Source organism: Stegostoma tigrinum, chromosome 8, assembly GCF_030684315.1.
Source record: "Stegostoma tigrinum isolate sSteTig4 chromosome 8, sSteTig4.hap1, whole genome shotgun sequence".
NCBI classification, from domain to species: Eukaryota; Metazoa; Chordata; class Chondrichthyes; order Orectolobiformes; family Stegostomatidae; genus Stegostoma; species Stegostoma tigrinum.
The window spans coordinates 89,292,157-89,310,157 of NC_081361.1; the positions used below are offsets into that span (position 1 = coordinate 89,292,157).

Genomic DNA, 18,001 nt, shown 5'->3' on the forward strand with positions numbered 1-18,001 from the left:
AATAATTTTATGGCCTAAACTCTTCCATGTCTCAGTCCCCTACCCCACACACCGGGCCTTGTTATCACATAGCCTGCCATCACACACCCCCTGTCACAAACAGTTCCACTAACAGCTATTCACCCCCCTAGCCAGATCGTTATCAACTCCTTTGTCTGTCCGACAGCTCTTCTCTCACTTCGGGTTCTATCCCTGCCTATTGTTTACTCCTGCCCTCCTCCCTATCTTCTGCATATAATCTGATGTTTTCCCAGCTGCCGCCAGGTTCTGAGGAAGTATCCCTGGACCCGAAACATTAACTCTGATTTTTTTCCTCACAAGTGTTGCCAGACCTGCTGAGATTTTCCAGCAACTTCTGTTTTTATGGCCTCATGAAGCCATGGCATCTGCACACCCCATTCACCTTGTGTTACCACCACTGTCCTTGTCCCTCCATGGCTCAGTGGTTAGCACTGCTGCCTCACTGTGTCCAATTCCACCTTCGGGTGACTGTGTGGAGTTACCATGTTCTCCCCATGTCTGTGTGGGCTTCCTTTGGGTGCTTTGATTTCCTCTCACAGTCCAAAGAAGTACAGTTTAGTGGGATTGGCCATGCTAAATTGTCCAGGATAGTTGGATTAGCCATAGGGAAATGCAGGGCTATAGGGATAGGGTAGGAGGTTGGGTCTGGGTGGGATGCTCTTTGATGGCTCAAATGGCTTTCTTCATCACTGTGTAGGGATTCTATGATTCTCTACAGGTGCCTCTGTTTCCCCGTAGTCTTGACTCCCTGCCCTTTTTTACTTAGCATTGATGTTCCCACACTGTTGCCCGTATAGGCATCTCCTTGCACCCTGAACGAAGAGCGGACCCAGAATCTTATTTGCACCAGATCTCTCTGACCAACTTCGAGCAGCCTCAAGACACGAGTGACTAGACCCCTGACCACTGCCATCGAAGATCCCTGACTGACAGTACATGAATCCACTGACAACATATAAGGGCTTTATCAGACTGATCGCCGCCTGCTCCCCAGCTGCTGGGAAATGTCTCCTGAATGTGACCTTCCCAAGTAGATGTGGCCAAGCCCCTGCACAATATACAGACTGTCCCAGTGACGGGCTATGCTCGGAACTCCTGACCAGCGTTGTCTGTTGGCTTTTTAATCTACAACATAGTCTGGTGTTTTTGTTATGGCACCATCCTGCCTAATTAAGTACCTTTCCCAGCTCCAAGCTTGTCACCTCCAGGAACAGAAGATTGAGCTGTAGGTTTTTAATTTATTAACTTAATTAATTAAATTTAAAATCCCACTGCTGACATGCTGGAACTTGAACTCAGATTTTCAGATCATTAGTCGAAGCCTCGTGATTACTATTTTAGTACGATGTAACTGTTTTGGTATAATGTCAAGTTGCATTGACTTGGATTTCTAAATATATACTCAGTAGACTTGCTTCTTTGAAGCTTGAAAGTAAATAATAGTCTGCATTGAGTGCATGATCGAAAGGCCCGACATACTCGTGTTTATTTTTTTTTTATGTTGTGGGTATTGTTGGCTGGGTCGATATCCCTAGCTGCCCAGAGAACAGTCAGGCATTTACCACATTGTTGTGGATCTGGAATCATATGTAGACCAGACAAGGCAAGGATGGCAGATTTCTGAAAGGACTTTAGTGAGCTAGATGACTTCCTCTGTGGGGTCACCATTGAGGTAACTTCCTCTTTATTCCAGTTTATTTTTGCATTAATTCCAAATTCACCACCTACCATGGCAGGATTCGAACCCATGTCTCCAAGACATTGGTCTTCGGTCCTGTAGTCCCAGTCCGTTGACCTTATCATTACTGCGCCGCCCATGCGTTCACCTGTTTTGGGTCCAATGCAGAATTTTCACTTGAACCTGTCCTAACCTGGCTTCCTGTACTGCAGGTCCAAGGAGTAGATGTTCCACCAATAACTCTGTTTGTTAAAGCATTCCTTTTTTTTACCTTTTTAACAACACCCTCCCAGCCTGATTGTTAGCAACTCCAACTGTCTGTCTAGCTATCTTTCTCCCTCTTTGGGCTCTATCCTATCATTTACTCCCTACCCCACCCACCTCCCTATTATCTACACATAAACTGACGTTTTCCCAGCCACCACCATTTCTGAAGAAGGGTCACCAGACCCGAAACGTTAACTCTGTTTTCTCCTTCACAGATGCTTCCAGACCTGCTGAGCTTTTCCAGCAATTTTGTTTTTGATCCTTTTTTTTTCAGGGTTGAATTTACTAAGTTGGCTGCTGCACCAGGGATAGTTAATCTTGGCCAGGGATTCCCAGACATGCTGCCTCCTCCATATATAACAGAAGCCTTGGCTAACGCTGCAGCGGGTGAAAATTTCATGTTGAACCAGTACACGAGAGGATTTGTAAGTTCTTCGCATGATTCTTTTTATGTAACCCCATTTTCCACTTGATAGTGCTGAGCTGTGCAATGGTACTTTATGCTATCATTTAGATTTTTAAAATCACCACGAATTAATGTTTAAATGACGATAGCTCGGGTTGCGGTTGGAGTTGTTGGTTGGTTCGCTGAGCTGATTGGTTTTCATGCCAACAATTTGCCTCCCTTCTAGGTGACATCGTCAATGCTGAGTAGTCTCCGTTGAAGCGCTGTTGTTCTGTCCCGCTCTGAATTTATATGGCCCAGTCTGTCATGGCGGGCAGTCTTGTTTCTGGTTTTGTACCATAGTGGAATGTAGACAGGGTCTATTTCAACATGTTTGTTAATTGCATCGGTGGTTGAAAACCAGACCTCCAGGAATTCTCGTGCTTTTCTTTGTCTTGCTTGTCCTAGTAATTTAATTTTGTCCCAAATTGATGTCCTTGTATGTTGAAGTGTATTGAAACAAGGGAGAGTTGATTGTGCTGTTTTGCTGCAAGTTGGTGTTCATACATCCTGGTGGCGAGTTTCCTTCCCATCTGTCCTGAGTAGTGTTTCTCGCAGTAGCTGCGTTTTATTTTATATATCACATTTGCCCTGCTCTTTGTGGGAATCCAAGATAATAAAATGTGAGGCTGGATGAACACAGCAGGCCCAGCAGCATCTCAGGAGCACAAAAGCTGACGTTTCGGGCCTAGACCCTTCATCTCTGATTCTCCAGCATCTGCAGTTCCCATTATCTTTGCGGGAATGGGGTGTTTTGTCTTTGAGAGTAACTGGTGAAATGTGGCTGTTGGTTTGTGCGCTATCCTTACTCCAAGAGGTCGCAGCACTCTTGTAGTCAGTTCTGGTGTTGTTTCTAGCATAGGGTAGTGTGGTCAAAGTGGTGGTCTCGGTGTTGTTTATTTGCCAGGTGTTGGCAGAAAAAGCTGTTAGGGTAACCACTGTTTGCAAAGACTCTGTATAGATGTTCCTCTTTGTTTTTTTGCAGCTCCAGGGTGTTGCAGTGAGTTATCGTCTGTTTAAACAGAGTCTTGACACAGCTCTGTTTGTGGATACTGGGGTGGTTACTGTTATAATTCAGGATTTGACCAATGTGCGTAGGCTTTCTGTATTCGCTGTTAAGAAATTCACCACTGTTCGTTCGTTTGAAACCACCACTCTGACCACACTACCCTGTGTTGGAAAGAACATCAGAACTGACTACAAAGAGTGCTGCGACCTCTTGGAATACGGATAGCGCACAAACCAACAGCCACATTTTGCCAGTTACTCTCAAAGACAAAACACCCCATTCCCTCAAAGAACAGGACAAGTGTGATATATAAAATAAAACACAGCAACTGCGAGAAACACTACACGGCACTGACAATATCATCTAGAAGGGAAATGAAACATTTTCATGAAAACTAGTCAGCTTGGTGAACTACCAGCAATTATTTATTAATGCAAAGTGAAGTTCTGGCAAGACCAGCATTTGTCATCTCTGAGTTACTACAAATTCTTGGTAGATTACGCAGTCACCAAGCAGGAATTAACCAAGATTGTGGTTAACTGCTGGTAATGTATAAAGTAATATGAGAGACAGTGGGAACTGCAGATGCTTTTCTGATGAAGGGTTCAGGCCCAAAACGTCAGCTTTTGTGCTCCTAAGATGCTGCTTGACCTGCTGTGTTCATCCAGCTCCACACTTTCTTATGTATAAAGTAGACTTGGCGAAACAGCCAGACTCACTCCCCTAAAACACATCAGTCAACCACTGGCATTTTGTAACAACCTCATAGTGGTATCTGAAACCCCATTCTCCAGAACATTAGTCCACACCTTCTGGATTACCACAACACCTTGTTCAATATTAAATTTAATGCGTACAGTGAACAGATATGTTACTTGGTGCTGTATCCTATTTTAAACAAAATTTTGTTCATCACTAACTTCATTTTTCTGCTTGTATCACACCCAAGATTTGGAAAAATCAAAAGAAACCATTCGCTTTTTCAGTATTTGGAAGACTAAATCCGTTTGCTTCAATCGCCTCCATTCCTTAGCTACTACCTCTCTCTGGCAGTTGTTTGAGATTCAACCAGGCTTTGCTGGATCTCGAACAATGTTTGACTATGCTGAGCTTACAATCATGTTTCTGCTACACCCCAGCCATTTCTGTCTCTGGGGCTCCATTGGATACCTCTCTTGCTTCAGCTCATCTGTTCCTGAAATCCCCATCCATACCTTTCTAACCTCCAACTTTGATGAAAAATAACAGGATTAGGCCATTCGATTCCATTAGCCTGTCCACCCTTTGATGAGATCATGTCTGATCTGTGGCCTGAGGCTGTATGCCAGCACTCGGACCTTTCCCCTTTTCAAAAATCTAACTATCTGAATTTTAAATTAACAACTGACTCAGTATCTGATGATGTTTGTGGAAGACAGCTACAAACTTTGTGCATAGAAGTGCTTCCTAACATCTCTCCTGTGCAGCCTGGCCCTAATTCAGACAATGTCTCCTCGCTGTAGAATCTCTGACCAGTGGAAATAGTTTTTCTTTAAATATCATATCTCTTCCTGTTATTTGCTTGAAGACTTTGATCAGATCACCCCTTAAACTTCTAAATTCTAGGAAAAACAGACCTAATTTGTATAATCTCTCTTCATTACTTAACCATTTAAGTCTAGGTATCATTCGTCTAAAACTATATTGCACTCCTTTCAAGGCCAATATATCCTTTTTTTCTGATGAAGGGTCTAGGCCCGAAACATCAGCTTTTGTGCTCCTAAGATGCTGCTTGGCCTGCTATGTTCATCCAGCTCCACAACATACAAATTCTCATTAGAGTCAGTGCGAGGAGTGTGTCAGAGCAGAGATTTCATTATAAGAGCGGAATTGGGCCATTCAGCCCAATGATTGTGCTGAAATGTTTCAGAACTTGATCCTCCTGCCTTCTCCCTGCAACCCTTGATTCTTGGCACTAGTTTAGTTTGGGAAACTTGGTCGGCATGGACTAGTCGAACCAAAGGGTCTGTTTCAGTGCTGTATGACTCTATGACTCACTGATGTGGCCTCCACAGCTTTCTGTAGCAATGAGTTCCGCAGATTAACCATCCTCTGGGTGAAAAAATTCCTCCTCATCTCAGTCTAAAGGGTTGCTCCTTCAATCTGAGACTGTTCCCTCAGGTCTTAGTCTCTCCTATTAGTGGAAACATCTTCCCCACGTCCTGTCTATCCAGGCCTGTCAGTGTTCTGTAAATTTCAGTCAGAATCCCCTCTTCAATCTTCTAAACTCCAAGTACACATCCAGAGTCCTCAACAGCTCTTCTAATAACAAGCCATTCATCCCAGAATTATTCTTTTAAACCTCCTCTGAGGCCCCTGCAATGCTAGCACATTCTTCGTTCAGTATTGTGCCCAAGACTGTTCACAATATTCCAAATGCAGTTCGACCACAGCTTTATACAGCCTCAGTACTACAGGTTTGCTGTCAGATTGTAGCCCTCTTGAAATGAATGCTAACATTGCATTTGCCTTCCTAACTACATGTTAACCTTTAGAGATTCCTGAATAAGGTGTCCCAAATCCCCTGTGCTTCCCAAGTGTTTCCCCATTTTGAAAATATTCCATGCCTCTATCATTCCTATAGGAATGCATAACCTCACATTTTGTTACCTTGTATTCCATCTGCCACTTCTTTGTCCATTCTCCTTGCCTGTCCTACTGCAACCTCCCTGACTCCTCAACATTTCCTGTCCCTTAACCTATCTCTGTGTAACCTACAAACCTAGTCACAATGCCCTCAGTTCCTTTACCCAGATTATTCATGTAAAACGTGAATAATTGCAGTTCCAACACTTACCTCTGCTGAATTCCACTAATCACTGACTACCATCCTGAAAAAGAGACCTTTACCCCTACTCTCTGCCTTCTGCCAGTCCATAAGACCATAAGACAGAGGAGTATAAGTAAGGCCATTCAGCCCATCGAGTTCACTCTGCCATTTAAATCATGGCTGATGGGCATTTCAACACCACTTCCCTGCACTCTCCCCGTAGCCCTTGATTCCTTTTGAGATCAAGAATTTGTCGATCTCTGCCTTGAAGGCATCCAACGTCCCGGCCTCCACTGCACTCCGCGGCAATGAATTCCACAAGCCCACCACTCTCTGGCTGAAGAAATGTCGTCTCATTTCAGTTTTAAATTTACCCCCTCTAATTTTAAGGCTGTGCCCACGGGTCCTAGTCTCCCCGCCTAACAGAAACAACTTCCTAGCGTCCATCCCTTCTAAACCATACATTATCTTGTAAGTTTCTATTAGATCTCCCCCCAACTCTAAACTCTAATGAGTACAATCCCAGGATCCTTAGCCGTTCATCATATGCTAAACCTACCATTCCAGGGATCATCCGTGTGAATCTCCGCTGGACACGCTCCAGGGCTAGTATGTCCTTCCTGAGGTGTGCGGCCCAAAATTGGACACAGTATTCTAAATGGGGCCTAACTAGAGCCTTATAAAGCCTCAGAAGCACATCGCTGCTTTTATTTTCCAACCAATCCGTGCCAATAACTTGCCCCTACCACCAAGAGGGCTTTTATCTTATTTAGCAAGCTCCTTTATGGCACCTTGTCAAAGGCTTTCGAGAAATCCAAATAGATTGCATCCATTGGCTCTTCTTTGTCTAACTTGCTCATTACCTCCTCAAAGAATTCTAACAGATTTGTCAGGCACGAGCTCCCTTGATGAAGCTGTACTGACTCAGCCCAACGCACTGTCTAAGTGCTCTGTAAATTCATTCTCAAAAATGTGCTCTTTATTCTTACCAACAACGGAGATCAGGCTAACTGGTTTACATTTTCCTGTCTTGTGCCTCCCTCCCTTCTTAAACAGGCATGTTACATTAGCCATTTTCCAGGCCTCTGGGACCCTCCTTGATTCAAAGATTCCTGAAAGTTCATCACCAATGCCTCTACAGTTCCCTCAGGTATCTCCTTCAGAACTCTGAGGCACAGTCTGCCTCGTCCAGGCCCTTCAGCTTCCTCAATCACTTCTCCTAAGTGATGGCCACTACATTTACCTCTGCCTCCTGACTTTCTTGAAGTTCTGGTATCCACTGGCGTCTTCTACTCTGAAGACTGATGTAAAATACTTGTTATGTTCCTCTGCCGTTTCTTAGTTCCCCATTATTACTTCTCTAGCCTCATTTAACATGGTCTGATGTCCATTCTTGCCTCTGTCTGGCCTTATGTATATGTCTAAAAAAACTCTTGCAGTCTTCTTTTATATTACTAGCTAGCTTACCCTCATATTTCATCTTTTCCCATCTTATTTTTTAGTTGTCCTCAGTTTTTTAAATGCTTCCCATTCCCCTTGCTTCCCACTAAACTTCACCGCACAGTACATTTTTTTCTTTTGTTTTCTATGTTCTCCCTGACTTCCCTTGTCAGCCAAGGTTTCCTCATTCTTTGCTTGGTATGTTTTTCTTCCTTGGGATAAATTTCTGCTGTGCCTTCTGAATTTTCCCCAGAAACTCCAGCCATTGCTGATCCACTATTTTAGCTGCTAGGCTCCCCTTCTGGCCAGCTCCTCCCTCATGTCTTTGTATTTACCTTTACTCAGTTGTAATACTGTCACATCTCATTCCAGCTTCTCCCTTTCAAACAGCAGGGTGAATTATATCAGATAGTAGGAACTGCCAATGCTGGAGAATCCAAGATAACAAGGTGTAGAGCTGGGTGAACACAGCAGGCCAAGCAGTATTAGAGCAGGAAACGTGACATTTCAGGTCTGGACCCTTCGTCAGAAATCTGAAACTCAGCTTTCCTACTCCTCTGACACTGCTTGGCCTGCTGTGTTCATCCAGCTCTGCACCTTGTTATCTCAGGGTGAATTACATCATGTAGTCACTGCCCCCTCGTGGTTCATTCACCAGAAACTTCCTAATCAAGTTTGTCTCATTGCACATCTTCAAATCCAGAGCTGCCTGTTCCCTAGTGGGCTCTACCACAAGCTGCTCCAAAAAACCATCTCGTAGACTTCCACAAATTCCATTCCTTAGGATTTGCTACCAACCTGATTTTCCCAGTCCACTGCATATTGAAACCCTCCATGATTATTGTAATCGTGCACTTCTGACATGCCTTTTCTATCTCCTGATTTATTTTCTGCCCCACGCATTGACTACTGCCTGGAGACCCATCTGTAACACCCATCAGGGCCTTTTTACTTTGTGGTTCTTCAGGCCTGCCTTGATTCTGCATCTTCCAACTCTATCACTTCTTGCTCTCGATATCATTTTATTTAGAACATAGAACATAGAACATTACAGCACACTACAGGCCCTTCAGCCCTCGATGTTGTGCCGACCTGTCATGCCAATCTGAAGCCCATCTAACCTACACTATTCCATGTACGTCCATATGCTTATCCAATGACGACTTAAATGTACCTAAAGTTGGCGAATCTACTACCGTTGCAGGCAAAGCATTCCATTCCCTTACTACTCTCTGAGTAAAGAAACTACCTCTGACATCTGTCCTATATCTTTCACCCCTCAATTTAAAGCTATGCCCCCTCATGCTCGCCGTCACCATCCTAGGAAAAAGGCTCTCCCTATCCACCCTATCTAACCCTCTGATTATTTTATATGTTTCAATTAAGTCACCTCTCAACCTTCTTCTCTCTAATGAAAACAGCCTCAAGTCCCTCAGCCTTTCCTCATAAGACCTTCCCTCCATACCAGGCAACATCCTAGTAAATCTCCTCTGCACCCTTTCCAAAGCTTCCACATCCTTCTTATAATGCGGTGATCAGAACTGTACACAATACTCCAAGTGCGGCCACACCAGTGTTTTGTACAGCTTCACCATAACCTCTTGGTTCCGGAACTCGATCCCTCGATGAATAAAAGCTAAAACACTGTTTGCCTTCTTAACAGCCCTGTCAACCTGGGTGGCAACTTTCAAGGATCTGTGTACATGGACACCGAGATCTCTCTGCTCATCTACACTACTAAGAATCTTACCATTAGCCCTGTACTTTGCCTTCTGGTTACTTCTACCAAAGTGCACCACCTCATACTTGTCTGCATTAAACTCCATTTGCCACCTCTCAGCCCAGCTCTGCAGCTTATCTATGTCTCTCTGCAACCTACAGCATCCTTTGTCACTATCCACAACTCCTCCGACCTTAGTGTCGTCTGCAAATTTACTAACCCATCCTTCTACGCCCTCATCCAGGTCATTTATAAAAATGACAAACAGCAGTGGACCCAACAGCGACCCTTGCGGTACACCACTAGTAACTGGTCTCCAGGATGAACATTTCCCATCAACTACCACCCTCTGTCTTCTTTCAGCAAGCCAATTTCCGATCCAAACTGCTATAGCTCCCACAATCCCATTCCTCCGCATTTTGTACAATAGCCTATTGTGGCGAACCTTATCGAACGCCTTGCTGAAATCCATATACACCACATCAACCGGTTTACTCTCATCTACCTGTTTGGTCACCTTCTCAAAGAACTCAATAAGGTTTGTGAGGCACGACCTTCCCTTCACAAAACCGTGCTGACGATCCCTAATCAATTTATTCTTTTCTAGATGTTTATAAATCCTTTCCCTTATAACCTTTTCCAACACTTTACCAACAACTGAGGTAAGGCTCACTGGTCTATAATTACCAGGGTTGTCTCTACTCCCCTTCTTGAACAGGGGAACCACATTTGCTATCCTCCAGTTATCTGGCACTATTCCTGTAGACAATGACGAGTTAAAGATCAATGCCAAAGGCTCGGCAATCTCCTCCCTGGCTTCCCAGAGGATCCGAGGATAAATCCCATCCTGCCCAGAGGACTTATCTATCTTCACCCTCTGTAGGATTTCTAATACCTCTTCCTTGTGAACCTCAATCCCACCTAGTCTAGCAGCCTGTATCTCAGTATTCTCCTCAACAACATTGTCGTTTTCTAGAGTGAATACTGTTGAAAAATATTCATTTAGTGCTTCCCCTATCTCATCTCACTCCACACATAACTTACCACTACTATCCTTGACTGGGCCTCATCTTACTCTCGTCATTCTTTTATTCCTTAAATACCTATAGAAAGCCTTAGGGTTTACCCTGATCCTATCCGCCAACAACTTCTCATGTCTCCTCCTGGCTCTTCTGAGCTCTCTCTTTAGGTCTTTCCTGGCTACCTCGTAGCCCTCAAGTGCCCTAACTGAGCCTTCACATCTCATCCTAACATAAGCCTTCTTCCTCTTGACCAGAGATTCCACCTCCTTCGTAAACCACGGCTCCCGCACTCTACAGCTTCCTCCCTGCCTTACAGGTACATACTTATCTAGGACACACAGGAGCTTTTTCTTGAATAAACTCTACATTTCTAATGTGCCCATCCCCTGCAGGTTCCTTCCCCATCCTATGCTCCCTAAATCTTGCCTAATCTCATTGTAATTGCCTTTCCCCCAGCTATAACTCTTGCCCAGTGGTATACACCTATCACTTTCCATCACTAAAGTAAACATAACAGAATTGTGATCGCTATCACCAAAGTGCTCACCTACTTCCAAATCTGACACCTGGCCAGGCTCATTACCCAGTACCAAATCTAATGTGGCTTCACCCCTTGTTGGCCTATCTACATACTGTGTCAGGAAGCCCTCCTGCACACACTGGACAAAAACTGACCCGTCTATAGTACTCGAACTATAGTGTTCCCAGTCAATATTTGGAAAGTTGAAGTTCCCCCATGACAACTACCCTGTCTCTCTCACTCCTATCAAGAGTCCTCTTTGCTATCCTTTCCTGTACATCCCTGGAGCTATTCGGAGGCCTATAGAAAACTCCCAACAGGGTGACCTCTCCTTTCCTGTTTCTAACCTCAGCCCATACTACCTCAGTTGACGAGTCCCCAAACATCCTTTCTGCAACTGTAATACTGTCCTTGAGCAACAATGCCACACCTCCGCCCCTTTTACCATCTTCTCTGTTCTTACTGAAACATCTAAATCCCCGAACCTGCAACAACCATTCCTGTCCCTGCTCTATCCATGTCTCCGAAATGGCCACAACATCGAAGTCCCAGGTACTAACCCATGCTGCAAGTTCACCCACCTTATTCCGGACGCTCCTGGCATTGAAGTAGACACACTTCAAACCAACTTCTTGCTTGCTGGTGCCATCTTGCTTCCCTGAAACTTTATTTTGGACCACCCTACTCTCAACCTTTTCTATAGTCCAACTACAACTTTGGTTCCCATCCCCCTGCTGAATTAGTTTAAACCCACCTGAATAGCCTTAGCAAATTTCCCCCCCAAGATATCGGTATCCCTCTGGTTCAGGTGAAGACCATCTTGCTTGTAGAGGTCCCGCCTACACCAGAAAGAGCCCCAATTATCCAAGAATCCAAAACTGTCCATCCTGCACCATCCCTGTAGCCATGTGTTCAACTCCTCTCTCTCCCTATTCCTCGCCTCACTAGCACATGGCACAGGCAACAAACCAGAGACAACAACTCTGTTCGTCCTCGCTCTCAGCTTCCATCCTAGCTCCCTGAATTTCTGCCTTAAATCCCCATCTCTCTTCCTACCTATGTCATTGGTGCCAATGTGGACCATGACTTGGGGCTGCTGCCCCTCCCCCTTAAGGATCCCAAAAACACGATCAGAGACATCACGCCCCCTGGCACCTGGGAGGCAACACACCAACTGTGAGTCTCTCTCGTTCCCACAGAACCTCCTATCTGTCCCCCTAACTATGGAGTCCCCAATGACTCATGCTGTGCTCCTCCTCCCCCTTCCCTTCTGAGCAGCAGGGACAGACTCTGTGCCAGAGACCTGTGCCCCACTGCTTTCCCCTGGTAAGTCGTCCCCCCCAACAGTATCCAAAACAGTATACTTATTGTTGAGGGGAATGGCCACAGGGGATCCATGCACTGCCTGCCGGTTCCCTTTCTGTCCCCTGACCGTCACCCATCTGCCTTTTCTTACTGATTAGGTAACTCCACCCTCTCTGCCCATCAGCATGTCTTTCAGTAGGCTGTGTATCCTTGGATATTTAGTTCCCAACCCTGATTCCTGGCAGTCATGTGTCTGTGATACCCACAACATTGTACCCACCAACTTGAATCTGCACTACAACCTCATTGACTTTGTTTCATATCCTATGCACATTAATGTACAACATCTTCAGTCTTGTTATGACCACGCCTCTTCTCATAGTTGTCCCCTTATCTGTTGAGCCTGACAGTAGATTCCTGAACCTTTCTGTACTCTGTCCTCTTACTTGCTTTGGAAATGTTAATAACCCCTCCTGAGCCCCGCTCCCCACTCTAACATTTTCCATAATTTTCCATCTAACTGGAACTACACTGTGTCCCCCAGCTATTTAGTCCACTTGGAGACTTGGCATTAAAAAATTCGATGGGGGCCAGAGAGATGGCTTCTCTGAGTTACTGTCTCCTCTCTTTTTTCTCCCCCTTTGTAAATCACAGATTGTGGACATCACTGGCTCGGCCAACATTTAGAGCGTGTGCCTAATTGCCTGGAGTGCAGTTAAGAGCCAGCTACATTGCTGTGGATCTGGAATCACATGTAAGCAAGGCCAGAGAAGGATAAGGGTTCCTTCCCCAAAAGGCGTTAATGACTCAGTTGGGGTTTTTAATGACAATTTTGGTCCCTATTAGGCCAGTGACAAAAACAGAAGTGGCTGGAAAAGCTCAGCAGGTCTGGCAGCATCTGTGAAGGCAAAAACAGAGTTAACGTTTCGGGTCCGGTGACCCTTCCTCAGATCTGAATGAGGAAGGGCTACTGGACCTGAAACGCTAACTCCGATTTTTGTTTTCTTCACAGACGCTGCCGGACCTGCTGAGCTTTTCCAGCCACTTCTGTTTTTGTTCCTGATTCACAGCATCTGCGGCTATTTCGGTTCCTGTTAGGCCAGTGTTTAACTCTGGATTTTTAAAGAAGATTTTGGTGCTGCAGTGAATTTGAACCCATCATCCCAGAATATTCACCCAGAGTTCTAGATTCAGCACCCCAGTGGCATTACCACAATAGCACTGCCCCCCTTTATTGTGCTCTATGTTGGGCGCTTGGACAATACAGTCATCCAATTTAGTGGAATCACACAATTTGAGCTAATATTCTGGAACACTCCAGAAAAATTCAAGACTGTCAAATTTCAGTTGGACTATTGCAATCTCAACAATGCCACATTATTTAAAGTGGTTTGGGTTCACTGCCTAATCAGAGTTACATGTTTCTTTTTTAGTTTCCTTCCCTGCCTGAAGCTAACGGCAAAGAAATGCCAATATTGGTGCTGACTTGATTTATTACATTTTCTGCCCCTGTTTTGACCGAAAGAGATCTAATGGGCTTAGCCTCATAGTGCATTGCCGTATCACACATTTCCTGTCCTGTCACCGGACCTGAAACGTTAACTCTGATTTTTTTTTCTTCACAGACGCTGCCAGACCTGCTGAGATTTTCCAGCAACTTTGCTTTAGTTCCTAATTCACAACATCTGCAGCTGTTTCGGTTCCTATCAGGCTAGTATGACTGAAACTGGATTAGAGATAGTAGGAACTGCTGATACTGGAGAATCTGAGGTAACAAGGTGTAGAGCTGGATGACCACAGCAGGCCAAGCAGCATCAGAGGAGCAGGAAAGCTGACGTTTCGGGCCTGGACCCTTCTTCAGAAATAGATTTCTGAAGAAGGGTCCAGGCCCGAAACGTCAGCTTTCCTGCTTGTCTGATGCTGCTTGGCCTGCTGTGTTCATCGAGCTCTACACCTTGTTATCTCTGACTGAAACTGGACACTGAATTGAACCATTGTGATTAGGCATCTCCTTCAGGCTATACCAAGCAAATTATCCAATTAAAAATACTGGCTCATTCTCTTTTTTTAAAGTGAAAATTAAATTAAGTAGTCATATCTTTCAAGTTAATTCGGTCTCTGCTTCAAGTGTGTTTTTATTTTACAAAGGCTTTTGCTACTGATCTTTGGTCAAGTAAAATAACTACAGACAGATGCAGTTAGTTTGATCAACATTGGTGGATATTGTACTGCAGGAATCTAAAGGCCAACTTGTCAACAATACTTAATCAAAAATAAAGCTGCCTGACAGAATTTACCTAGTAACGTTTTTATATTGTTCAGCTCTTATTTCTGTATTTTGTTCTTTAATACAAGGGTCACCCTCCATTAGTGAAGGCACTTGCTGAACTATATGGACACATATGTGGACGTTCCATCGATCGAAATAAAGAGATTTTGGTAACCGTTGGTGCCTACGGTTCTCTTTCCCACTCGATACAAGGACTAGTTGATGAGGGAGATGAGGTAAAAATGCATGCAGTTTTGTGTGTGCGCGTGCTAATCAACACTGACAGTGACAGTATAACATATCATGCATTTGTCCACTGAGTGACCAAGACCTATGACCAGGACACTGCCAGTCTTGTGCTGTGATCTGGACTGATCTCCCCCATCCACCCGCGAATGAGGAAGGCTGGATTCTAGTGCCTCTAGTTTAGTTTGTTCTCTCTTTCCCCAAAACCACCATGGGTTTTAGAGGATATTTGCAGCTGGTTTTTGATAAAAAACTAAACTGACAATTGGACTGTTAAATGTTAAAGACACAATTGTATAAGAGAAGACAGCAGGGAGTTCCCAACCAACATCGTTAAAACATATTATCTTTTCCTTTATCTGATTGGTTTCTTGGGACCCAGCTGTATGCAAAATGGATCCTTTGTTACAAAGTTATTACATTGGTTATTATTCTTTGGCTGGGTAGTGTATTGGATTGTCCTTAGGTTATGCAATATGTTTGTAAAAACAAGTTGTTTTCTTTCTAGATGGTGAGCTTAATTTTAATGTATTTTTAATTTTAGGTGATTATCATTGAGCCATTCTTTGACTGTTATGTGCCAATGGTTAAAATGGCTGGAGGAATCCCAGTCTTCATCTCATTAAAGCCTGTGAGTATTTAATCCAACAGAACTGACTAAGATAAAACTTACTGTTTTCCATTAAGATTTGGCAGTTCACGTAGCATTTTATGATTTGTACTCTAATCATTTCTGTTGTCACAAACTGAGTGCATTAAATCAATGGGTAACTGTAATGATCAAGCCCATTCACTTTTGTTCCCAAGCGTGGTGCTGTAATCTCTTCAGTAAAAACAGGTCTGTATTATACTTTTCTCCAAAGGTGGCAGTGCAGCCTTTAAAGAGCAATATTACAAAAAATGTTTGTTGCATCAGATCATAGAATGGCTACTGAAAGAGGCCGTTTGCCTTACTGGACTTGTACTAGCTCTCAGCCCGCTCCACTCTCTGCATGACCCTCAATCCTCCAAGTGTCTTCTCTTTAGGTGCTTTCCAATTCCCCTTTGAAATCCACAGTTGAACTGCCTCCACCATACTCACTGGCCTGAGTTCTCACTGTGTAAAATAAACTTTTCCTTATGCCCGTTTTATCACTCACTTTAAATCAGCATATCCTGGTTCTCAACCCTTCCTTCAATGAGATCAGTTTCTTCATCTTTACTCTGTCTAGAGTCCTCAAGATTTTGAACGCATGTCACAAATTTCCTGTCAACCTTCTCTCCTCTGTGGAGAACAAAGTCAGCTTCCCACGACTGTCCAACTAACTGAACTGAGGTAGCCAGATTTTTAATCAGTAAGGTAATCAAGGGTTGGGGGCGGGGGGGGGGAAATGCAGGAACGTGGCACAGAGGATTATCAGATCAGCCATGATCCTGTCTGTTGGTGAAGTAGAGTCAATGTGCTGAAGCTGCAAACCTCTATAGAAAATGCAATGTCGGTTTTAAGGCTGTGGCCTTAGTGAGTGTAGAAATGAGGGCTTCAAAAATGGCGCAAATGTTCCTTCAAATCTTCCATTATAGCTATAACAATCCTCGGCCACTGGTGACAATGATGAGAATCGTTTCGTAGCCAAGTTGTGAAGCTGCATTAACTGAGATCAACACTAGCTGTTTATTTCCGAAACTAACACCCCTTTAGGGTCAGCTGAGATCGTGTACAGACCATGCAACACTGCAGATTTAAAATCCAGTAATATGGAAGTTCATTTTATGACTAGTTTTATTTTTTTTAAATCCTGCAAGAGTAGTTGATCCAATTTCACTACTTAGACCTTTGGTTGGTAATTTTATTTCTAAAGCCAAGTAGGCACTAAGAGCTTGTTTGTTTGATTGGGGAATCTAAATCATAATCTCCGGAAAAGGTTTCGAATATTCGGAATTGAGGTGAGTGAAAATATTTTCACTGAACCTTTGGTATTCTCTATCCCACAGGGCAGTGGATGCTACATTGACTCCAGTCAAGGCTGAGAGAGATTTTTGATTTCTTAGGCTAGTGCTTCCAAATTTGTTCCTAATGTGACCCAATTTAATGTTTAAGAATTAGTGGCATTCTGTGTTTGAGGTGGTGTCAGAAATTATTGCGGGAGGACGAGAGAGTCCTTGTCATTGTGTTTCCACCTTTGCTTAATAGCAGCCTCGAAAGATTGGTTCTGTTTATTGGAGGATGTATCCCAGGACTGTCCCAACAAACAAATACACAATAAAGGGTCAGCAGCTGTTGCTACAGAGAAGCACAGCTACAACTTCCTAACCCCAGTTTGCTGCAAGATAAACTGCATAATGGCTGCAGGCCATGTTTCACAACCACAGAAATGATACAGCACAGAAGGTGACCTTTCACGCCTCTTTTCCATGCCGACCCAAAGACACCCTTTCTAATCCCATCTTCCTGTGCACAGTCTACAGCTCACAGCAGTTAGGGTGCACATTCATGTGCTTTTTAAGAGCATTTAGGGTTTTCTATAATCCTGGTTACTTTCTCAGAATCAGTATTGTTGAGACGCATAAGGAGGCCATTCATCCCATTGTGTCTTAGCACCAGCTCTTCAAATGAGCATCATCACCTAGTGCCAACCTCCTGCTATTCCCCCATACCCTTGCACAGTATTTGTATCCAGTGTTATTAAATACCTGCTTAAAGGCTTCAGTTGACACATTTCCAGGCAGTGCATTCCATATCTTAACTACTCACTGTATGAAAATGTTTTCTTACATAACACTTGCTTCTTTTGCATTTCACTTTAAATCTACAAATTTATTCTCGTTAGCGTAGTACTCTTGAAAGCAATGTCATAACAGTTGTTTCGGGGTAGCGACAAAGCTGCTGAGGTTGGATTGCGGGGGATGAAATTTTTGACTGGGATTGGGTCAGTCAAATGGGAGAATAGGCGATTAGGTTAGTGGAGGGTGGAATTGATGAGCAGAGGGTCAGAGGAGTGGGGGAGGGGAATAGTTGTTGAGTGAGGGGACAATGGTTTTACTACAACTATTTCAAAGATTCTGATGGAGCCCAGGAGCCAAGAGTCACCCATGCACATTCATTAGAACCTTGGCACCTGTTTCAAGATTGTCCTGACAAAGTCGTCATTTGACAATTTCCACTGCTACCTAACAGCAGATGACCCTAGTGCTCATCCCGTGGTCTGGGAGCCCCTGACCCCAGAAAACAAATGCTTTGGGGAACTAGTGGGAAAATGAAGTTGAGGGAGAA

At 44.0% G+C, this 18,001-nt stretch overlaps 1 protein-coding gene across 2 annotated transcripts in view; it reads left to right on the plus strand.

The window, feature by feature from the left end:
* LOC125456600 (kynurenine--oxoglutarate transaminase 3-like) overlaps nucleotides 1-18,001 on the plus strand; it is an 88,848-nt gene that overhangs the window by 24,311 nt on the left and 46,536 nt on the right. For both annotated transcript variants that reach the window (XM_048539870.2, XM_048539871.2), the window contains 3 exons: nucleotides 2,241-2,391; nucleotides 14,592-14,741; nucleotides 15,296-15,382. In XM_048539870.2, the coding sequence (XP_048395827.1) occupies nucleotides 2,241-2,391; nucleotides 14,592-14,741; nucleotides 15,296-15,382 (388 nt within the window). The remainder of the gene's footprint in view (nucleotides 1-2,240; nucleotides 2,392-14,591; nucleotides 14,742-15,295; nucleotides 15,383-18,001) is intronic.